Here is a 25,543-nt window from a genome sequence, read left to right as displayed (position 1 = left end):
TAGAGTAGCTGGGACTACAGGCGCCCGCCACCATGCTCGGCTAATTTTTTGTATTTTTAGTATAGACGGGGTTTCACTGTGTTAGCCAGGTGGTCTGGATCTCCTCAAGATCTGTAATCTCATGGTCCGCCCGCCTCGTAAGCCACTGTGCCCGGCCCACGCCTGGCCTCTTAATAGTGTCTTTTGATGAGCAGAAATTTAATTTACTTTAAGAACAATTTATTATTTTTATTGTAATTTCTTTTTGATTCCTGTCTAAGTAGTCAGTGCCAAACCTATGGTCATGAAGATATTATTCTTTGTTTTCTTCTAGAACTTTAAAAATGATTCGTTGTGACATGAAGTAGGGATTAAAGTTCATTTTTCCTCCTATTTGTTTGCCCAGTTGTTCCACCATTATTTGTTAAAAAGACTTTCTTCATTGATTTTTTTTTTTTTTTTTTTTTATTTTTTATTTTTTTTATTTTTTTTTTTTTTTTGAGACGGAGTCTCGCTCTGTCACCCAGGCTGGAGTGCAGTGGCCGGATCTCAGCTCACTGCAAGCTCCGCCTCCCGGGTTCACGCCATTCTCCGGCCTCAGCCTCCCGAGTAGCTGGGACTACAGGCGCCGCCACCTCGCCCGGCTAGTTTTTTGTATTTTTTAGTAGAGACGGGGTTTCACCGTGTTAGCCAGGATGGTCTCGATCTCCTGACCTCGTGATCCGCCCGTCTCGGCCTCCCAAAGTGCTGGGATTACAGGCTTGAGCCACCGCGCCCGGCCTCTTCATTGATTTTTATTGGTGCCTTTGTCAAAAACAAATTGGCCATACACATGTGGATCTATTACTGGACTTTTTATTTTGTAATGATTGGTTTGTCTTTTTTTTTCAATTACCACACTATCATAATTAATGTAGTTTCAAGGCACATCTTGAAATCAGGTAGTGAAGTTCTCCAATTTTGTTCTTCTTTTCCAAGAGTGTTTTAGTTATTCCAGATCCTTTGTATTTCCATATAAATTTTAGAATCACTTTCTCAAGTTCTACAAATAATTGTTAGATTTTTTTTATAGGACTGTGATAAACATAGAGCTTAATTTGGTAGACGAAAGATCTTTTAAAAATTGAGTCTTCCAACCTGTAAACCTGGTATTCCCCTCCATTTAAATAATTTTTAAAATGTTTCTTTCTGCAATATTTTGGAGATTTTGGTATCGAGGTCTTCTACATAGCATTTTTCCAGTCATCTCATTCTTTTTTGATCTTCTGTCTAGTAATTGTATCTATTTTTAAAAGTGGAACTTTTGAAATTTCCAACAATTATCGTTGAATTTATCTTTTTGATCATGTCAGGCATTGCTTCACATATTTTGTAACTCTGTTATTTGGGACATATATGTTTATAATTATATCATCTTGATTGATTGACACTTTTGTCATTATAAAAGGTCTGTTTTTATTCTAGTGACATTCTGCTTGCTTTAAAATCTATTTTTTCAAATGGTACTAGTATAGTAATTCCAGTTTTCTTATGGCTGTTGTTCATATGATCTTTTTCCATTCATTTTCAACCTATTTATACCTTTAAATCTAAAATCTCTCTTATAGACAGGATATAGTCAGATCTTGACTTTTTTTTAAAAACAGTCTCACAGTCTATGTCTTTTGATTGGATTGTTTAATCCCTTAACATTTAATATTATCGATATATTTGCATTACACTTGTCATTTTCCTTTTGGTTTTCTCTGTCTCATGTCTTTTTTTGATCCTCTAGTCCTCTTTCACTACTTTGTTTGGCATTAAGTGAATATTTTCTTGTGTGGCATTTTTTTCCTTTAATTAATCTTTCACCATATTTTGTGGAGTTTTCCTAGTGGAAAAACTTACCATATACATTAGAACTTACTGTATACATCTTATCGGAGTCTACTTCAGATGTATACTGACTTAATTCCAGTGAGATACAGAAATGTTCATTTTTAATAGCTGTATTCTCTCCTATGTGCCGTTATTGGTATACAAATTAAATCTATACATTTTATAAACCAATAAAACATTATAATTACTACTTTATATAATTTTATTTCTTTTATAAAAGCTAAGAAATAAGAAGAACTAGAATATATTTATAACCTTCTGATTTACCATTTTACCATTTTTTGTCCTCTTTATTTGTTCTGGTGAATCCAGGCTATCATCTGGAATAATCTGTTTACTCAAACACAACTTTCCTCTCACCCACTTCCTTTGTACTGTTATTGACAAATATATTTAATTTCTATATGTTATAGATCCCCAAATAACAACTATATATACATATGTTGTTTTATAAACTGCTTTAAAAATTAGCTGAGAGAAGAAATATGCATTTATATTCTTTCATAATTACATGGTTACCTTAACAATGCTCTTTGATCCTTTGTGTAGATTTAAATTACAATCTAGGTTCACTTTCTTCCAGCCTGAAAAACTTCCTTTAGTATTTCTTGTAAGGTGGCTCTGCTAGTAATAAATTCTCTCAGCTTTTGTTTACCTGACCATGTCTATTTCAGCTAATTTTTTGAAAAATACTTTTGCTGGATATAAAGTTTTTTAAAAAATTTAATTTTATTTTAAGTTCTGGGATACATGTGCAGGACATGCAGGTTTCTTATATAGGTAAACATGTGCCATGGTGGTTTGCTGCACTTATCAACCCATCACCTAGGCATTAAGCTCCACATGCATTAGTTATTTATCCTGATGCTTTCCCTCCCCCTGCCCCCACAACAGGCCCCAGTGTGTTGTTCCCCTCTGGATATAAGTTTCTTGAATGACAGTTTTTTCATTTGACCAATTTGAATATGTCATCCCATTCCCTTTTGGCCTCCATTGTTACTGATGAGCTGTTAATCTTGTTAAGAGTTCCATGTATGTGACAAGTCGTTTTTCTCTTATTGCTTTCAAGATTTTCTTTTTGTTTTTGCCTTGAAGCATGTTTCAGTGTGTTTACTATGATGCATCTGGTTGTAGATATTTTTCCATTTATCTTCTCGGAGTTTATTGAACTTCTTAGATGTGTAGATTAATGCTTTTCATAAAATTTGGGAAGTTTTCAGTCATTATCTTTTCACATATTTTTCTCCTTTCTCTGTCTCTCCTTTCCTTCTGCTAATCCTAGTATGTATATGTTGGTGCCCTTAATTGTGTCCCATGTTTCTCTGAGGCTTTATTTTTCTTCACTTTTTTTTTCTCTCTGTCCTTCAGAATGCACTGTCTCTATCAATCTATTTTCAAGTTTACTTGTTGTTATTTTTGCTAGTTCAAATCTACTGTTGAGTCCCACTACTGAATTTTTCTTTTCACTTACTGTACCTTTCAACTCCAGAATTTCCATTTGGTTCCTTTTGTAACTTCTATTTCTTTATTTGTGTTCTTGATTTGATGAGACATTGTCATTATAGCTTCCTTTACTTCTTTAAGCATAGTGTCTTTCAGTTCTTTAAGCATATTTATAATGGTGGTTTTGAGGTCTTGGTCTGTTCAATCCAACATCTGGGTCTTCTCACAGGAAATTTTTGTTGCCTTTTTTTCCCCTGTGAATGAGCCACACTTTGTTTCATTGCAAGTCTCATGATATTTTGTTGAGAACTGGATATTTTAGGTAATATATTGTAGCACTTCCAGGTACTGATGACTGATTCCTCTCTCTCCCCTCCAGTTTTTGCTGTTTGCTTATTTATTTATTTAGTGACTCGGCTAGACTATTTTCATGAGGTTTATTTCCTCTACATTGTGAAGATTTTGAGGTTGCTTCTCAGAAGGCACAGTATTCAGTGTATATACAATCACTCTGGGATGGCAGTAATTTTAGCAGGGTTCTCTTTGACTATCTCCTTCATCTCTCTGTTAAGCTGTCTGCCTCTGTTAATATCATATACAGCTGTTACACTGCTGAATCACAGCTGGGTAATTGCTCTATTATTTTATTGTTTTTAAAGCTTAGCATCCACGAAATGTTCTAGTATTTTTGACAGTACCCTGGGACATACATTGTACAGTATTCTGATCTAATTTAATTTGATAAGGGGTCATTTTTGAGGCTAGTCTTTGAGGTTTAAATCCCAGGAGGGCTCTTCTTAGCAGTCTCTTTCATTGGTTCTCACTGGTGAACTAGCTTACATACGGTATAGTTTGTTGCCCCTAATTAAGAGGTGCTATCAATTACTTCCTCTCATTTCATTATCACCAAATTTCCCATTGGTTTTGAGAGCACACTTAGGCTTGAACTTTCCCACACTGTTTCGTGTAAGGCTAGTCACTTTGGGGAGGGCTTTGAAGCTCTCTATTCAGGTAGACTGCGTTTCTTTCCTGGGCAAAACCTTTGAGCCACTAGTCTGGGCCCTGGGCAAAGGTGGTATCCTCTGGTCTTCTCAGCTTATCTTTTCTAGCATAAAACTTCTGCCCTATGAGCAAGATGGGGTAAGGGTAATCAGGGACTCAGTATTTATGGTACTGAGGTCTATGCATGGGGTAGAGCTTCTGTCCTGTGAGTGGGGGATGGGCAGAAGGGAGCCTCTGACCTCTTGATAACACTTCCCAGGAATTTAGTCTCTTCAACTTGGAGTTGGAGGGGATGAGAAATGCTGGCAACCTGGAAGCGGGAGAGGAATTAAGTGAGTTGTGGTTCAAGTGCCACAGACTCTCATTGTTTCTACCAAGTTTCAGTAGATTTTCTTGAATAAATATTTCTTCATTTGCTATATGCCCTTAGGAAAATTTCCGGAGATTGTACGTGGTTGTTTTTAAAATACCTTTCACAAATTATCCTTTTTCACTCAGGAATAGGTCCATGATACTCCTCAGGCTGCCAGCTGGAAGTCTATCCTGTACATGGTATTTTTTTAAAGTTCATTTCCAAATTGTTTGCTGTTATTTATATGGAAATATAATTAATTGTTGTCTACTGACATGCATTCTTCAATCTTGCTAAATTCACTTATTATTTTTGTAGTTTCCTTTGGGTTTTCTACCTACACCATCATACCATTGGCAAGTAAAGAGAGTTTTAAATTTTCTTTCTAATCTTTAGGCATATAATTTTTTAATCTTGCTTTTTGTCCTTACTAGGTTATCAACTGCAATGTTGAATAAAAGTGATGATAGTAAACATCCTCTTCTGGTTACTGATTCTAAAAAAAAAAATTCAGTATTTCACAATCAAGTATGATGCTGTAGATTTTTCTTAGTAGGATTTATTCTATTGAGGAAATATTCTTCTATTCTTGTTTTGTTAAGGATTTTTATTTTAAAATATTTAATTTTGTCAAATGTTTTCACATGTATTGAGATGATTGTATTATTTTCTCCTTTATTATGTTAATCAGTATTTTACATTCATTGATTTTCAAATTTTAAACTTGCATTCCTGGGATAAATCCACCTTGGTTATGATGCTTTATCTTTCTTTTATGTGTTTGTCTTCCATTTGCTAATATTTTATTTCTGATTTTTGCATCTAGTTCCATAAACGAGACTGACTTGTACTTTTATTGTACTGTCTTTGTCAAGTTTTAGTTATCAACATTGTGCTGGTTTCAGATAAACAGCTGGAAAGATTTCCTTCTTCTTATATTTCCTGGAAGAATTTGCATAAGATTGGTGTTACTTCTTCCTTAAATCTTTGATAGGGTTAACAAGTGCAGCCATCTGGGGCTTGTAGTTTTCTTCGTTGTGGGTATTTAATTTTGAATTCAAAAATTTTCATGATGGGAGTTACTTATACTTTCCAATGTGTTTGGTGTTAGATTTGGTAAGTTTTGTCTTTCAAGGGATCTCTTAATTTCATCTAAATTGCCAGTTTCTGGGACTAGAGTTAATAATCTTACTTTATTATCTTTCATGTCTGTAGAATCCACAGTAATGCTTTTTTTTCCCACTCCTGGTATTACTTTGTTTCTTTTTTCTGGATCAGTGTTGTTAGGGTTTTATATAATATTTTTGAAGAACTGTTTTGGGGTTTTGTTGATCTACTCTGGTTTGAGCTCCATTTCATTCATTTTTGATGATTATTATTTCCTTTACATTGAGTGGTTTTCATTGCTCTTACTTTTTAATGTCTTAAGAGCTTTAGATCATGAAGTTGAGATTTTAAAAAAATCTAACATAGCATCTAATGTTCTAAATTTTCCTCTAGGCACTGCTTCAGTAGCATCTCATTAAGTTTGATATGTTGTGTTTGTACTTTCACTGAGTTCAAAAATATTTTAAAATTCCCTTTGTAATTTCTTTTTTAAGCTATAAGCTATTTAGAGATGTGTTGCTTAATTTTCAAGTATTAGGGAATTTTATACATATTGTTGATTCCTAATTTAATTCCTTTTGTGGCCAGAGAACGTATTCTACTTAATGTCAATTATTTGTAATTTATTATAACTTGTTTTATCACCCAGTCTATCCTTATGAACGTTACATGTTTACATGAAAATAATTTGTATTTTCAATTGCTTTGTGTAGGTGTGTATGTAATTTGATCAATTTGGTAAAGAGAGTTGCTTTAGTTTTTTATAACCTTACCAATTTTTGTCTATTTGTTCTGTCAGTTACTAAAGAGAAATGATGCATTTCCATCAATGATGGTAGCATTGTCTATTTCTAGGTTTGACAGTTTTTGCTTCATATATTTTGAATATTTCTTATTAGGTTTATGCAAGTATGTAGGATTTTTAAATCATTCTGGTCATTTATTTTATTAATTTGAACTGTTTCTCTATCTCCTTACCTTGAAGTCTACTTCATCTAATATTAATATAGCCATATCAGCTTTCTTGGTGTTAGTGTTTTCATGGAATTCTTTTCCCCTTCTTTGACTTTCAACCTATTTATGTTTCTATAATTAACGTGCATCTTTTATAAACAGTATATACACTGTTTTTGGTATTTGTTTCTTTTTAATCTTATCTCAGAAGCTCTTTTTCTTTTTTTGGAATGTTTACTCTATTAACATTTAATATAATCTTTATGGGGTTAAGTTTATGTCTATCATCTTTCTAATTGTTTTCAATTTGTCCCCTCAGTTCTTTTTTTTTTTTTTTTTTTTTTTTTTTTTACTGTTCCTCATTTCTGTCTTTCGAGAAAATAAAATATACTTAGTATTCCATTTTACCATCTCTTTGGCTTCTTAGCTACACCTCTCTTTTATTTTCTTTAATGGTTGTTCTAGGGACTATAATGTGCATCTATTTGTTAGATTCATTACAGTCTATCTTTAATTATTCTTACATCACTTCTCCTATGTTTAAAAAAGCAGTATAATTCTGTATACTTCTCTTCTGTACTTTGTGTTACTGTTGTCATACATTCTATTTCCACATGTTATAAATCCCATAATACATTGTTACTTCTGAAAAAGTAACAAAGAATTTAAGAAAAGACAAAATACCTTTTTCTATTTACCCACATATTTATTATTTCTAGTGCTTTTCATTCTCACCTGTATTCATAATTTTCCATCTTTTTTTTCATCTGCTTTAAAAATTTTCTTTGTTGCTTATAGTACAGATCTGTTAAATCATGTACTTTCATTTTTGAATGATATTTTTGCTAGATATAGAATTCTGGATTGACAATTATTTTTCTCTAGCACTTAAAAGATGTCATTATGTTGTCTCTAGCTTCAATTATTTCTGATGGAAAAAATCACTCTTTATTCATATTGTTCCCTTGTATTTGTGTATGTGTGTATGTTTCTGTACTGCTTTTAAGATTTTCTCTTATATGTTAGTTTTAGTAGTTTGACTATAAAGTCTTAAGTGTGGTTTTCTTATATATCTATATGTGTGTGTGTGTGTGTGTGTGTGTATATATATATATATATATATATATATATTTTTTTTTTTTTTTTGAGATGGGGTCTCTGTTGCCCAGGCCGGAGTACAGTGCGGCAATCAAGGCTCACTGCAACCTCTGCCTCCCAGTTCAGGTGATCCTCTAACCTCAGCCTTGCAAGTAGCTGGGACCATAAGTGCATGGCCAGCTAATTTTTTGTAGTTTTTGGTAGAGACAGGGTTTCACCATGTCAGTCTGGTTGGTCTTGAACTCCTGAGTTCAAGTGATCCGCCTGCCTCAGCCTCCCAAAGTACTGGGATTACAAGCATGAACCACCATGCCCAGCCCTTTTGTATTTTTCTAGTTTAGGGTGTTCTGAGCTTCTTGGATCTTTAAGTTGATGTTTTTCATCAAATTTGGAAAAAATTTCAGCCAAAGTCACTGATATCCATTTAGCTTAATTATTATTATTTTTTAACTCTGCTTCTGTTTGGATCATTTCTACTGACCTGTATTCAAGTTAACTGATAGTTCCTACTACTGTGCAATATATTGTTAAAGCAATCATGTGAACTTTTGTTTTTGAAAGGAATGCCTTTTATTCAAAAAGTCCAATTTAGGTTCCTTGGCACTAAGTATAAAGGGTGCCTTGACCTTTCCATAAAAACGTTTAAATGTTACTGTTTCTGAAAAAACAGTTTTAGAATATGAAACCTTTATCCTCAAGATTTCTATGAATACGAAACCTTCAAGGAGGAAAAACATCACCAGCTCAATTATTTCTATAAAATATCTTCCTTGTTTGCTTTTCATGTTGCTATGGGAAAAGATAACAATACTGTTTTAAAAAATGACAACGATAGATGATTTCATGAAACTTGCTTTTGATTTTTTGTCTACCTAATGCCTCAATTCAGAGGTCAAAGATGAATATAGGATTATATATTATCCTTCCATGTTGATGGTTACAAGATCTGCTAGGAGAGCAAATACAGTTGAAAAGATGCTGTTGGTGATTATTACCCTACACTGAGTTCACAAAGGTTCTTATAATTAGGAGAGGAAGCCAAAAGACACTTAACTCTACATATATAATCAACACATATATTCAATGGTAAAAAACACACAACATGAAATCTACTTTCTAAATAAATATTTAACTGTACATTACAGTATTGTTTACCATATTCATACTGTTGTACAGCAGATATTTAGAACTTATTCATCTCGTATAACTGAAACTGTGTATCCACTGAAGAGCAGCTCTCCATTTTTCTCTCTCCACAGATCCTGGCAATCATTCTTCTACCTTCTGCTTCTGTGAGTTTGACTATTTTAGATATACGCCATGTAAGTAGAATCATATAGTATTTGTCCTTCTATGTCTGGCTTATTTCATCTAGTGCAATGTCCTGAAGGCTCATCATGTTGTAGAATATGACAAGATTTTCTTCTTCTTGAAGGCTAATATTCCATTGTATGTATGTACCACATTTTCTTTATTTATTCATCTGTCTGCAGATATTTAGGTTGTGTAGAAGGTTTTAGTTTGATGCAGTATCACTTACGTATTTTTGCCTTTATTACCTATGCCTTTCATGTCATATTCAAGAATTCATTGCTACGACCAATGTTATGAAGCTCTTCACCCATATTTTCTTCTGGCAGTTTTACAGTTTTAGGTTTTACATTTAATTTTTAAATGTATTTTGAATTTATTGTCACATATTATGTAAGATAATACAAATAGCCAATAGTTATACAAAAATAACATCACTAATCAACATCACTAATTATCAGGGAAATGCAGAAGAAACTACAATGAGATATCACCTCATACCTGTTAGGATGGCCATTATAAAAAACAAAACAAACAAACAAAAACAGAAAATAACAAGTGTTGATGAGGATGTGGAGAAATTGGAATCATTGTGCACTGTTGGTGGGAATGTAAAATGGTACAGCTGCGATGGAAAACGGCACTAAGGTTCATCAAAAAATGAAAAATAGAATCCATATAGTCTACACTTTAAAACTTTTTCTTACTAAATTATTATTTACCATTATGTTCTAAATGTTTTCAATTTGATTTCACATTTCGGCCAGATAATATTTTGTTGTAGAAATACATTGTAGATGTAGGTGTCAGTAGACTATCCCTACTCTTCAGTTGTGGCAATCAAAAAGTCCACAGACATTGCCAAATATCCCTGGGGGACAATATCACGCCTAGTTGAGAGCCTGTTTTATTTATTTATTACTTATTTATTTATTTATTTATTTGAGATGAAGTCTCACTCTGTTGCCCAGGCTGGAGTGCAGTGGCGCCATCTCGCCTCACTGCAAGCTCCGCCTCCCGGGTTCATTCCATTCTCCTGCCTCAGCCTCCCGAGTAGCTGGGACTACAGGCGCCTGCCACCACGCACGGTTAATTTTTTGTAATTTTTTTTTTTTTTTTTGGGTAGAGACGAGGTTTCACCGTGGTCTCAATCTCCTGACCTCGTGATACGCCCTTCTGACTCACAATGAGATTACTATTAACTAACGTTAAGAACATTCACACATACTGCTAAGTAGTATCTCCCGTATTTTGTATGTTTTTGTTGATTTTTGTAAGTTCAAAGATAGAAACGTATTTTTTCCTACTAATTACAATTCAGTGTAGTTCATTTTCAATACAAAGCTTTGTAGTAAGAAATCTACACTGTAAAACTGATTTTAAAAGAAAAACAAACCTCCTAAAATACTGAACTGAAAATCAGATATAACAATCACTTGTTTCATCTCTCATTGAAACAATGTACTTTTCAATGTATCTCTTCATTCTGTGGCTCTCTCATTTCTTTTAAAAAGTCTGTCTATAATAACAGACAAAGCCTCCTATTAAATATCAGTCCTTGTACCTGTGCTCTGATTCCCATTCCTTCTCACTTTCTTAAGAGTTTTGTTCCTTTAGTTATCCCCTCTCTCGCTTATTCTCAATCTCTTTTTCTATGGATCATTCTATATTCACATAAATTAAAAATATGCTCTTTTCTCTAAAATTTAAAAAACTCCAAACTGCTCCTTTTAACATCTTACTCCAATCCAGGTATTAATCTATTTTTTGGCACCCCTTCATAACCAAATATCTTTAAAGAGGTATTCAGTTGTGCTGTTTCCTCACCTGCTGCTCTTCAGTTTAACAATATTTTGGCTTCTATATCATTGCTTTTCTAAAATTGCTTTTTAAAGGGTCACTAACAACTTTTGCAGAGCCAGACACACTCTAATCACTTTTCTGAACCTATCCTACTTAGCTTATCTGTAGCATCTGATGGAGTTTACTACTTCTTGAAACATTCCCCAGTTTTTGTTTGTTTGTTTGTTTTCTCTTCTGTGAAGGTCTTTTCCTTTTTCTCTTCTCCCCGGCAACTCCTCTTCTTCCTGAAATTAAATATCAAATTCCTGACATCTCTATCCACAAGTCTCCTTTTCTTCCCTACTTCCTTCTGTCTCTCTCTCGCTTTCTCTTTTTCTCTCTTGTCATCTTCCTTCTCCGCTTCCTCCTTCCCCTCCTCTTCTTCTAGGTAATTTCATTTATTCCCATGCCATTATATACCACCTATACGCTAAAGACTCAAATTATTGCCCTAGACCTCTCATCTGATATTCAGACTTACTTGTCCACTTGACATCTCCATTTATACAAAAGACATAATAAAATTTAGCATGTCTAAAACTGAACTCTTTATTTCCTACCACCACATGCCCTCTCCTATCCCAAACTTCTTCACCTTTGTGAAAAATATCATCACAATCAGTGGCTCAAGCCAAAATCTGGGAATAATCTTTGATTCCACTCTCTTATCTCTCACATTGAATTATAATCAGTAGCTCTGTAAATGCTAATGATTTCTGAATCTATCCTTTTTTCTCCCACAGCATTGCTATCACCCTAGTCAAGGCCACCTTCATTTCCTGCTGGAGTGCAATACTCGCCTTCTAATGGGTACACCAGCTTGCTTTCCTTTTTGGTTCCACAATATTTTCTTCACACAGCAGTGTGGATATTTTTAGTCATAAATCAAAGCATATCATTCCCCTGCTTAAATTAAAATAGAATTTCTTATAATTACTTCAGAAGCTTTTATGATCGTGTCCTTACTCATCTCTACAACAAAATCTTCACTTATTTTTTCTCTTCTGCACAACACTGTCAGCTTCCTTGCATTCTTTCTGTTTCTAGATGATATAGTTAAGCCCTTTACCATCTTAGAACCTTCTATTTCATTTATTTATTTATTTTTTGAGGCAGAGTTTTGCTCTTGTTGCCCAGGCTGGAGTGCAATGGCACCATCTCAGCTCACTGTAACCTCTGCCTCCCAAGTTCAAGCGATTCTCCTGCCTCAGTCTCTCAAGTAGCTGGGATTACAGGCGCCCACCAATACACCCGGCTAACTTTTTGTATTTTTAGTAGAGACAGGGTTTCACCATATTGGCCAGGCTGGTCTCGAACTCCTGACCTCAGGTGATCCGCCTGCCTCGCCCTCCCAAAGTGATGGGATTACAGACGTGAGCCACGGCGCCCGGCCTATAACCTTCTTATAAGCTGTTCACTCTGTCTGGAATGTGCTGTTCCCTGCTCTTCTTTGCGTTAGTTCTTCTTTTAAAAAATAGGCTTGTTAAGGTTTAATTAATATGTTTATAAAATGTACTATTGGAATACATTTTGACATACGTATACATCCATAAAACCATCTCTGCAATTAACATAATAAACACATCTGTCATGCCCAAGAGTTTCTTTGTGCCCTCTTGTAACCCTCTCTTCCAGCCCTCATCACATGTGTCCCTTCCCATTCCCAGGCAATTACTAATCTACTTTCTGACACTATGCATTTGTTTTCATTTCCTGGAATTCTGTATAAATGGAATCATACAGTAATGTGTCCTTTTTTTCCTGATTATTTTTACTCACTACAATTATTTTGGATTCATCCATGTTGTAGCATTTATCAATAGTATATTCCCTTTTATTGTGGAGTAGAGCACCATTGTTTGGATTTGCCAGAATTTGTTTATCCATTTACTTAACAAAAATTTGAGTTGTTTTAGTTTTTAAAAATTTTTAAATTTTTTTCATTTTAATAGGTTTTTGGGTAACAAGTCGTGTTTATTTACATGGATAAGTAATGGTGATTCCTGAGATTTTAGTCACCCATAACCAAGCAGTGGGCACTGTACCCAATGTGTCATCTTTTATCCCTCACCTGCCTCTCACCCTTTTCCTTGAGTCCCCAAAGTCCATAGTATCATTCTTATGTCTTTGCATCCTCATAGCTTAGCTCCCACTTATAAGTGAGAACTTACAATGTTTGGTTTTCCATTCCTGAGTTACTTCACTTAGAATAATGGTCTCCAGCTCCATCCAGGTTGCTGCAAATGCTATTTTTTCATTACTTTTTATGGCTGAGTAGTATTCCATGATATATCACATTTTCTTTATCCACTTGTTGATTGATGGGCATTTGGTTGGTTCCATATTACTGCAATTGTGAATTGTGCTGCTATAAACATGCATGTGCAAGTGTCTTTTTCATATAATGACTTCTTTTCCTCTGGGTAGATACCCAGTGGTGGGATTGCTGGATCAAATGGTAGATCTACTTTTGGTTCTTTAAGGGATCTTCATACTGTTTTCCATAGTAGTTGTAGTAGTTTACATTCCCACTAGCAGTGTGAAAGGATTCCCTTTTCACTATATCCACGCTAACATGTATTATTTTTGATTTTTAAATTATGGCCATTCTTGCAGGAGAAAGATGGTATTGCATTGTGGTTTTGATTTGCATTTCCCTGATAATTAGTGATGCTGAGCATTTTTACATGTTTTTTGGCCATTTGTATATTTTCTTTTGAGAATTGTCTATTCATGTCTTTAATCCACTTTTTGATGGAATTATTTGATTTTTTTCCTCACTGATTTGAGTTCCTTATAGATTCTAGATATTAGTCCTTGTCAGATGCATAGTTTGTGAAAATTTTCTCCCACTCTATGGGTTGTCTGTTTACTGATTATTTATTTTGCTGTGAGGAAGTTTTTAGTTTAATTAAGTTCCATCTATTTATCTTTGTTTTTGCTGCATTTGCTTTTGGGTTGTTGGTCATAAAGTCTATGTTTAAGTCAATGTCTAGACAGGTTTTTCCAATGTTATCTTCAGAATTTCTATAGTTTCAGGTCTTAGATTTAAGTCTTTGATTCATCCTGAGTTGATTTTTGTATTAGGGGAGAGATGATGATTCAGTTTCATTTTTCTACATGTGGCTTGTCAATTATGCCAGGATCATTTATTAAATAGGGTGACCTTTCCCCACTTTATATTATTGTTCGCTTTGTTGATCAGTTGGCTGCAAGTATTTGTCTTTATTTCTGGGCTCTCTATTTTGTTCCATTGGTCTATGTGCCTCTCTTTATATCAGTACCATGAGGTTTTGGTAACGATAGCTTTGTAGTGTAGTTGAAGTCAAGAAATGTGATGCCTCCAGATTTTTTCTTTTTGCTTAGTCTTGCTTTGACTATGTGGGCTTTTTTGGTTCTCTGTGAATGAATTTTAGAATTGTTTTTTCTAGTTTTGTGAAGAATAATGATGGTATTTTGATGGAAATTCCATTGAATTTGTAGATTACTTTTGATAGTATGGTCATTTTCACAATATTGATTCTACCCATCCACGAGCATGGCATGTATTTTCATTTTTTTGTGTTGTCCATTATTTATTTCAGCAGTGTTTTGTAGTTTTCCTTGTAAAGATCTTTCACCTCCTTAGTTAGGTAAATTCCTAAGTATTTTATTTTATTTCATTATAGCTGTCGTAAAAGGGGTTGAGTTCTTAATTTGATTCTCAGCTTTGTCATTGTTGGTATATAGCAGTGCTATTGATTTGTGTACATTGATTTTGTATCCTAAAACTTTACCAAATACACTTATCAGATCTATGTGCTTTTTGGATGTGTCTTTAGGGTATTCTAGGCATACAATAATATCATTGGCAAACAGCGACAGTTGGATTTCCTCTTTACTGATTTGTATGCTCTTTATTTATTTCTTTTGTCTGGTTGTTGTGGCTAAGACTTCCAGTACTGTGTTGACTAGAAGTGGTGAAAGTAGGCATCTTTGTTCTTTTCTAATTCTCAGGAGAAATGTTTTCAGCTTTCCCCCATTCTGTATAATGTTGGCTGTAAATTTGTCATAGATGGCTTTTATTACCCTTAGTTGTTTTCCTTCTATGCTGATTTTGCTGAGGGTTTTAATCATAAAGTGATGATGAATGTTATCAAATGCTTTTTCTGCATCTATTGACATGATCATATGATTTTAAATTTTGTTTATGTGATATACCACATTTATTGACTTGTGTATGTTAAACCATCCCTGCATCCCTGGTATGAAACCCACTTGATTGTGGTAGATCATCTTCTTGATATGCTGTTAGATTTGGTTAGCTAGTATTTTGTTGAGGATTTTTGCACCTACATTCATCAGGGATATCAGTCTGTAGTTTTCTTTTTTTGTTATATCCTTTCTTGGTTTTGGTATTAGGGTGATATTGGCTTCATAGAATGATTTGAGGGAGGATTCCCTCTTTCTCTATCTTTTGGAATAGTTTCAAATATTTTCAATGGGATTGGTACCAATTCTTTTTTGAATGTCTGATAGAATTCAGCTGTGAATCCATCTGGTCCTGGACTTTCTTTTGTTGACAATTTTTAAAATTACCATTTCAATCTCACTGCTTGTTATTGGTTGGTTCAGAGTTTCTATTTCTTCTTGGTTTAATCCAGGAGGGTTGTATATTTCCAGGAATTTATCCATCTTCTCTAGGTTTTCTAGTTTTGTGCATAAAGGTGATGATAGTAGTCTTGAATGACCTTTTGTATTTCTATTGCATTGGTTGTAATATTTCCCTTTTGTTTCTAATTGAGTTTATTTGGATCTTCTCTCTTCTTTCCTTGGTTAATCTCACTAATGTTGTCAATTTTGTTCATCTTTTCAAAGAACCACCTTTTGATTCATTTATCTTTTGTATTTTTTGTTTGTTTCAATTTCATTTAGTTCTGTTCTGATCTTTGCTATTTCTTTTTTTCTGCTGGGTTTGGGTTTGTTCTTGTTTCTCTAGTTCCTTGAGGTGCGACCTTAGATTGTCTATTTGCGCTCTTTCAGACTTTTTGATGTAGGCATTTAATGCTATGAACTCTCCTCTTAGCACTGCTTTTGCTGTATCCCAGAGGTTTTGATAGGTTGTGTCACTATTATAATTCAGTTCAAAGAATTTTTAAATTTCCATCTTGATTTCATTATTGACCCAACTATCATTCAGGGGCAGATTATTTAATTTCTATGTATTTGCAGGGTTTTGAGGGTTCCTTTTGGAGTTGATTCCACTGTGTGAATTTTATTCCACTGTGGTCTGAGAGAGTACTTGATATAATTTTGACTTTTAAAAATTTATTGAGACTTGTTTTGTGGCCTATCATATAGTCTATCCTGGTTAATCTTCCATGTGCTCATGAATAGAACGTATATTCTGCAGTTGTTGGGTAGAATGTTCTATAAATATCTGTTAAGTCCATTTATTCTAGGGTATAGTTTAAGTCCATTGTTTCTTTGTTGACTTTCTGTCTTGATGATCTGTCTAGTGCTGTCAGTGGAGCACCGAAGTACCCCACTATTATTGTGTTGCTATCTATCTCATTTCTTAGGTCTAGTAGTAATTGTTTTATAAATTTGGGAGCTCCAGTGTTAGATGCATATAAATCTAGAATTGTGATATTTTCCTGTTGGACTAGTCCTTTTATCATTGTTTAATGTCCTTTCTTGTCTTTTTAAACTATTGTTGCTTTAAAGTCTGTTTTGTCTGATATAAGAATAACTACTCCAGCTCATTTTTGGTGTCCATTTGCATGGAATGTGTTTTTCTACTCCATTACCTTAACTTTATGTGAGTCCTTATGTATTGGGCGAGTCTCTTGAAGAGAACAGATACCTGGTTGGTGAACTGCATGTTGTGGGAATTTGGTGTCCAGATTATTTAGTCACCCAGTAATAAGTATAGTAACTGATAGGTATTTTTAAAATCCTCTCCCCGCTCTCATACTCCACCCTCAAGTAGGCCCCAGTGTCTATTGTTCACTTCTTTATGTCCGTGTGACATAGGACCTGACAAAGATTTCGTGATGAAGATGCCAAAAGCAATTACAACAAAAACAAAAATTGACAAATGGGACCTAATCAAACTAAACAGCTTGTGCACAGCTATAAAAACTATCAACAGAGTACACAGACAACATTTTGGATAGGAGAAAATATTTGCAAATTATGCATTCAACAAAGGTTTAATACTCAGAATCTATAAGAAATGTAAACAAATTTGTAACAAAAAAAAACTGATTTCATTAAAGAGTAGGCAAAGGACATAAATAGACACCTTTCTAAAGAAGATATACATGCAGCCAACAAGCATCTGAAAAATGCTCAACACTTCCAATCATTAGAGAAATGGAAATCAAAACCACAGTGAGATCCATCTCACACCAGTCAGAATGTCCATTATTACAAAGTCAAAAAATAACAGATGTTGGAGAGACTGTGGATAAAAGATAATGCTACACACTGTTGGTAAGAGTATATATTAGTTCAGCCATTGGGGAAATCAGTATGGCAATTTCTCAAAGAACTTAAAACAAAATTATCACTCAACCCAGCAATCCCACTATTATGTATATACCCAAAGAAATATAACTTGTGGTTTACCATAAAAACACATGTGTGCATATGTTTACTGCAGCACTATCCACAATGGCAAAAACATGGAATCAATCCAAATGCCCATCAACAGTAGACTGGATTAAGAAAATGTACATATACACCATGGAACATTACACAGCCATAAAAAAGAATGAAATCATGAAATCTGCAGCAACATGAATAGAGCTGGAGGCCATTATTCTAAGTTAACTAATGCAAGAAGAGATTCTTTTTAAAAGCTGTTTTGGCTACTCTAAATCCTTTGAATTTCTGTATGAACTTTAGAATCAGTTTGTCGTTCCTACAAGAACATCTGGTGGATTTTTATTGGGATCTAGCAATGAAACTACAAATCAATTTGGAGTGAACTGCCATCTTAATAAAATTGAGTTTTGTGAGACATAAACTTGGTGTAACTATTTATTTAAGTCTTCTTAACTTTTCTCAGCTATGTTTTCTGGTTTTCCATGTGTGGGTCTTTCACATCTGTTGTCTCATTTATGGCTAAGTACTTCTTATTTTTGATGATATTGTAAATGGTAATTTTAAATTTCAATTTCAGATTGTTGTATGCATATAGAAATACAATGGAATTTTGTATATTAACCTTATATCCTGCACATTGTTAAACTCACATTGTTAGTTCTAGTAGCTGTTTTTGGCAGATTTCATTAAGTTTTCTTCATAGATAATCATGTTTTCTGTGAACAAAACTATTTACCTTCTTCTTCCTTTCCAATCTAGATAACTTTTATTTCTTATTCTTGCTTGACAACACTGTCTAAAATTTCAATGTTAAATAGAAGTGGATGTGAGTTAAAAACTTTTTCTAGTTGGGGTAGTGGGAATGGCACTATTTCCTTTATTTGAGTGTTGGGCATTGTTTCCTTTAATCCTTTCAGATGGCTCTTTTCCTGTTCCTGGATAGCTGCATCATATGTATACGTTGATCAGCATTTTGCTCTAGGAGGAAACACTGTAGCTCTCTGAAATTCTTTTGTGAGCTGCAGATGCTTTAGTTCCTCTGGTTTCTCATCTTCATCTCCCAGCTTAAAAAGCTCAGTGGTTTCCTCCTGGGCTTCCCCTCCCTTTGCTACGTCCAGAAATTATGTTGAGATTAGTAAATGGGTATGATTGTTAGGTTTCCCATCTGTCCCATCACTTTTTTTTCATTGTTTGATATCCTGTGTCTTAAAAACCATTGTTTTCATTTATTTTGTTTATTTTAGGGGAATGGGTGTGGGGTTTTCAGGTAGGAGGTTAAATCTGGTACCTGTTACTCTATCTTTCTATCTTGGTTGGTAGTGAGAATCTAAAGCTTTGACTATTTCTTATCTTACAAAACTTCACTTAAATGTTTCCGTGTTAGATAGGCCATTCTCTGATAACACCCTCAAAAATAGGTCCACCTTATCTCATTTTTCCCTATCATTGCATTGCCACCTTTTTTCAATTATCTATGAATTTATTTATCTGTATGTTACCTATTATAAATGAAAGGAAAAGACCATAACTGTTTCACTCATCACTATATACTTAATGCCTAGAAAAATGTTTGACACAAGAGATGCTCAATAAAATATTATTTGAATGAATGAATTTTTCCCCATTTATTGTTCACCATAATTTTTGCTGATTTTTGTTTCTTAAAGCATTCCTTCTTTAATTTTTTTTGTTTACTTCTCCATTCCTGTCTTTCTGTTCATTTTAAAATACTTATTTGCCTTTCTTGGCTAGTTCTCTTATCATCCCCTTTTCTTTTATTTCTTCTTTATTTTTCAGATGTTTTTAGGATCTGTTATCATCCCCCTGCCCTCTGAAAAGAAAGGGATAATAGGCCCGGGACTCTCCAAAGGATCCCTTGTTGCATAACTAGAAATTAATGCAGAACTAGAAATTGATGCACAAGCAACGTAGACAATCCTCTAAATTAAGCCTACTTTTCAAACTTCCCTTAATTCAAATGGCATAATATCAGTTTTTAAATAGCAAAATTTATGTGATTATCACAAGTAGAACTGTTACTAGGCAATGAGGCAGCAGCCTGAGTTTTAGCCCTAACTATTCCACAGATTGCTTATGATTCTGGAAGTTATTTAACCTCTCTGTGATGTGGGTTGGTTCATCTTTTATAATAATTATAATAACTAACATTTATAGAATCACTTTTATTAACATTAACCCAGAAAAGTTCTACAACTCTCTAAGGGAGATAGAAATTGCGATTTTTACTTTATATATTAGAAGAAAGAAACTCAGAGTGATTAAATGCCTTGTTTAAGATTATAAATGTATGAAGTAGCTAATAAATGGAAAAGGTAAAACAATGTAAATCTGATCAGATGTCTGCTGTTCTTTTCAAAGCGTTTTTCTGCTTCTAAAAATCATAATCTGTAAAATATGAAGGTTTTCTCTCAACTACAAAATTTTATTATTCTATGATGTGAAAGTTTTGCAGATTGGTAATTTAAAGATTTGGGGAGATCAGCTGCTTGGAGCCTAACCTATGGAATAAGTTGACCAGTAAAGGAGTCATTGATATAATTTCATTGATAGTGTGCAAAAACTGAGGTGTTTTCTGATTATAAAATAAGGACTTGGTTTCCAATGTTCCTGAAACTTTTAAAAAGACACTTAGAGATCCAAGATTATACAGTGAAAAGCCTATCGAGTAACTTTAGTGTCAGATAGGCATAAGTTTGGGTCCCACTTATTCTGTGTGACTTTGAGAGACTAATTTCATTTTTTTCAACTTCAATTTTCTCATGTGTAGAGAAATATACTAATATGTACCAATCTGCCTCAAAGGGTTATAATCACTATTAGATAATATAACACTGAGTCAAATTGACTAGCAGAGTAGAACACATAATCAATGGAACTGGGTTCTATCACCCCAAATATGAACAATGCGTATATGCTTTTCTGAAAGTTAAGAAACAATTCATGAAAAGGCTGAACAGTGTCTACTGTAATAAAGTGAGACTATAGAAATATAATCAGATTATATTATCCAATAGTTAAACTTCAAGTCAAATTTTCATAAAATGTATTTTGAAAAGCAATTGTAGGATATACCTTTGAGTGGTTAAAGAATCAATCCCTTTTCATAATATACAATATTGATCATCAGAGAAGACTTTTAGGAAATCTGATTTTAAATCCTAGGGCTTGTCTGAGCCCCTGTGGAGCTCACTGGTAGAGATACAGAGGATTTCTTTAAGTCCTTCTACTTACTTGATTTTACTTCTGACTTAAAACGTTAGGTCTCTAGTTAGAAATTATGATTACTTTTGCAAAATTCTGGTGAACTCAGTACCTAGTTCTTCTCTCATTTGTCAGATTTGAAAAGTTCCCTGGTAGTTCATGTGAGAGAAAAAATGCCTGCTGCCATGCTCTGTGTATCCTACTGACATCATCATTTACTTACAGATCTTATGACTTTTGCTAGATGTCAAGAATATAAAGAATTTTAGATATGATCTTGAGATTCTTGTCATGCATTTGGAAAGGTAGAGCATAAGTATAAAAGTAAGGAGCCATACAAATGAATCCAGGCTAAATGTCAACTAAATGGTTCAAGCAAGCCTGTACTGTGTACAAACCTGGACACTGGAAGCGTTTAAATAAAGGAATTGGCACAACGGGGCTCTGATGGTGGTAGGAAAGGCTTACTATAGAAAGTAAACTTTTAGTAGGGCGTTTCCAGAGAGGGAATAATATGAGTAAATCATAATGGTAGTAAGATACAAAAATTTGGCTTAAGAGGAGAATAGTGGAAAATCCATTTGAAGATGTTGATAGAAATTATACTTTAGAGGATCCTGAATGAAGGTTTTTAAAAAAAATTCTGAAGGAAATATAAGAAATATAAAAAAATATATTATTGAGATTTCTCAGAACTTTTAAAAACTTTACATCATGGCTGATACTATCGGATCCTGATGATCTAAGAGCCCGTTTCTGCTCCTGATCTTCAGTCTCCAATTTAGCTTCTTACCATAAAATAATTACAAGTTTATTACAGAAAAATCAGAATATGTTGTAAAGCTAAAAGAAGTCTATAAAATCCACAAAGTGTTGTTCCAGAAACTTTTCTGTCTCTACACACACACACACACACACACACACACACAATGTAGGAGATCCTACCTTCAGAAGGCTAAACTGGGATTCTGAAGTCTGAATATGTGTATTAAACCATGCTGAGACTATTTACAGAAAAGTTTTGGCTGAAATCCTTTATGTGGTGCAGAGGATGGGTGTGAAAAAATGGCACAGAGCAGGAATCAACAAATTTTTAATGTAAAGAATAGGACAGTAAACATTTCAGGCCTTGTGGCCATATAGTTTCTGCTGCAGCTACTCAACTCTGCCATTGTAGTGTGAAAGCACTGAAGGACAATATATAAATGAATAATTGTGACTATGTCCCAATAAAACTTTATTACAGAAACTGAAATTTCATACAATTTTCAGATGTCAAGAAATATAGTTATCATAGTATCAAATAAGCTTCTGTTTTAGGAGCAGCAGAAGCCAACATAGATACCAATATTCTCACACATGGCAACAGGAACAGAGAGAGTGGGAAGGATTCCTAAAAGGGGGTGCTCTGCTAGAGTAGAAAACTAGAGAATATTTATGAGCAAAAATTACTCAACTTCTGGACACTCCCAGGAACATTTTGAGGATTTCACAGAGACTGACTTATGTAAGCTAAGGGCATAAACCAGTTAAGTTTTAGGTTATGTTACTGATAAGATTCCATTAGTATCTATGAACTGGCGAGGTCTGAAGAAATTCAGGTTACAAACAACATATATGTGTGAGTGTGTGTATAAAATGTTTATGTTACACAACTCTAAGGCCATTTTTTTTACATATTGTAAAGCAGCCTGCTTTTTAACAGAATATATTAACATATGATAAACTTTTTTTATGTCAATAAATATTTACCCATAACATCACTAGTGTCATCTGTACCTCCAGTCACACACACTCTCACTCTTCATCCTTTCTATACCAGTTTTTATAATTGCTTACTCTAGACAACTTCGGATCTGTGTTTGCTACCATGGTAAATGTTGATCTTATTTACTCATTTACTTTTTACCTTACTTATCCTACTTTATAATGTTTGGGTGCCTTAAATCACCATAGAAATATGTGTTTGTATATTTTAATAAAAATAATCAGAAATCAGGAATACTTAGTTATCTTCAAGGGATATAATTATTTAAAAGAAGCAAATGGTTAGTCCCTGGTTAGAATAGTACTATAAAATGGCCAAAGCATAAGGCTGCCAAAATAAGAAAGCATTGACTTATTACTTATACTGGTATCAGTAATAAGTTTTATTATTTACAGGGCATCATAGCTCTTCTTTCTCAAAATAAAAGACAGTGACTGTTGGAATAGCAGGACATGGTCTGCATGGTTTGAAATAAACACAAAAACAATGGGTATGATTGAATGGGTACAGGACAATAATGGATTGAAATATTTCTATAATAATTTTTATGAAAATTATCAGGTTGCACACCATAACAAAACAAAAATTTGCATGCATGCTGAATGTGTTTTAAGAAACACATTACTGAGCACTGATGTATGGATTTAACTCAAGCATTATGACTTAAAAAGGCTATTTGCCTAACCTTTATATAACTTACTCTGATAGGAAGTACGGATCCGTTTCGTTAAATCAGGATAAAAGTTAGACAGGCCACGCATGCAAAAGTTGTCTTTGGAACATGCCAGAACACCAGCATCAGCAGCAGGCAGAAGAAAGAGAAAAAAAGTCTAAAGTGAAAGGAAGTGATATCATACGAGAATCTAGAACAGCCAAGATGAAGAAATTGCAGCAAGATTAGGTAATTAAATTAGAGAGGAGATATTAATAAAATAAATCAATTATAAAGTAAGAGGTGATAGATGAATGATGAGAATGTGGTAATAATTTTAATCTTTATTTAAATATTTAATATAAAAATATTTATAAATATTTATATCCTATTTAAATGTCTTATAAAAGTAGATGGCATATTTTCCTTACATGTTTTTACAAAATACAATTATTTGGCTTGTAACTAATATGTATAAATTATTTCATTAATATAAAAATGATTGTCTTTAATCCTTCCACAATTAAAAAGAAAGCTAAAGATTTCAGTCTTTAATATTTCATTGTTATAATATAAAGTGAGTTCTGATTTTGTTATGTTGTACACTAAACACAAACTGAGTTTATAACTTCACAGATTTTCCTGATTTTAAAGTCATCAATGTTCTAAGCTCTAGTAGTAACTGTTAAGGTTCAAGCAGTTTAAATTAAATTAAATAACAATTGCATTACCTTTGTCAAAATATATACTTTTTTTGCCCCACTGTGTATATCCAGCAAGTGATTTAGATGTTATCATAGGATTCACAGCTTTTCTGATTATATTGGTGCTTTTAGCATTGCAAACTGAACACCTGAAACATGGTTATTGTGACTGAGAAACTAAATTTTTAATTATAAATAGCCCACTGCCCCCAACACCTTTCTACCCTAGAGTCCATCAACTTCAAACTTGTCTTTCCCAATCATGAGGAAACCTTATGTTATGTGAATGTACAATTGCTTTTTATTTTGTCTTCCTTTCAAAATCTGGTAGTGATAGAGGCAAAATTTCTAGAATTTGAAATTTCTAGCTCTCCTAAAATATTGCTAAAATTTGAGATTCCTCACTAAAAACCCTTGGTTTCTGAAAGAGAAATTTTCCGCCCCTCAAAAAGGTCTAAACTGGTAATTTGGAAATGATTGAGTTTTGCAAAAGAAAGGATAACAAGAAGAGTTTCAGTATAACAATTTTCATTAGTCCAAAAAGGAAATTCATTTATTATCACATTTGGATGTTAAATTTGACATGCCTGCTATTTGGAAAATAACACCTACCATCATATACCCTTTTTATTTTTTATTATAAAATATTTTCCTATGGTTATATTTAGTAATGTAATCAATATTCAATAGATTATTTTAAATAATATATGTAGAAATTTTATTTTACTTATTTAAAAAATTTAAAAAGTTATTATTATTATTATTATTTTTAGAGATGGGGTCACACTGTGTTACCTAGACTGGTCTTGAATTCCTGGCCTCAAGAAATCCTCTCACCTCAGCCTCCCAAAGTACTGGAATTACAGGCATGAGCCACCATATCTGGCCCGAAGTAGAAGATTTTAAAGGATTGTCTAAAATAACACTTAATATTATAGAAGCATTTTCATCTCAACCTTTTGGCCTAATTTTTTTTTTTTTACCAACTGGACTGTCAACGGACAGAAAATATGCAAAACTTTGGCAGTGTTTCCAAAGCCAACTATTTGGATATATACTAAAATTTCAGTAAAACTTTGGATAATTGGCATATCAAAGTTTGGCATTAAATCCTAATTAACCTTAAGTTTATTTTCTTTTACAGTTAAATACATCAATTTGTTGATCCTGCCAAAAAAAAAAATGCCATCTGTCATAGTACTTTAAAAATTTTAATGAAAAATGTTTACTGAATCGTGAAAATACTTCCAGGAAGGTCATCATCCAACAAGGAAAGGTGTCAGCTACACTATGGAATTAATTTAAAAACTTAAAAGTAGTGAATGACCTAAAACTATCTTTTTAAAGGGGCTAGATATTTTAGAAGTCAACCTGTTTAACACAACCATTGCAAGCAGTTTTTTCAACTACAGAGCCCTAATTTTCGTAGCATTTTTACATTTAATAGCTTCTTATTTTCTGTTTTTTTTTAAGGAATTAAACCTAAGAAACTTGAGATGCTTCTTAACTTCAACAGGAAATTAAAGTTTAAACTTACACACCCCTAACCCTGTCAAAGATTCTCACAATGTTTCTGCCCAATTTATTTTGCTTACGTGATTTTGTAAATTATGTTGATTTTATTTTGCCATGCATTAGAA

General features: G+C 33.5%; 1 protein-coding gene across 1 annotated transcript in view; it reads right to left on the bottom strand.

Moving 5' to 3' along the window:
- The window catches only part of STXBP5L (syntaxin binding protein 5 like), a 473,308-nt gene that overhangs the window by 99,828 nt on the left and 347,937 nt on the right, over positions 1 to 25,543 (bottom strand). The window contains exon 20 of the mRNA XM_025375463.1: positions 23,248 to 23,319. Coding sequence (XP_025231248.1) covers positions 23,248 to 23,319 — 72 coding nt within the window. The remainder of the gene's footprint in view (positions 1 to 23,247; positions 23,320 to 25,543) is intronic.

Source organism: Theropithecus gelada, chromosome 2, assembly GCF_003255815.1.
Source record: "Theropithecus gelada isolate Dixy chromosome 2, Tgel_1.0, whole genome shotgun sequence".
NCBI lineage: Eukaryota > Metazoa > Chordata > Mammalia > Primates > Cercopithecidae > Theropithecus > Theropithecus gelada.
The sequence above is the reverse complement of the archived record's forward strand: the minus strand, read 5'-3'. Positions and strand labels throughout refer to the sequence as shown.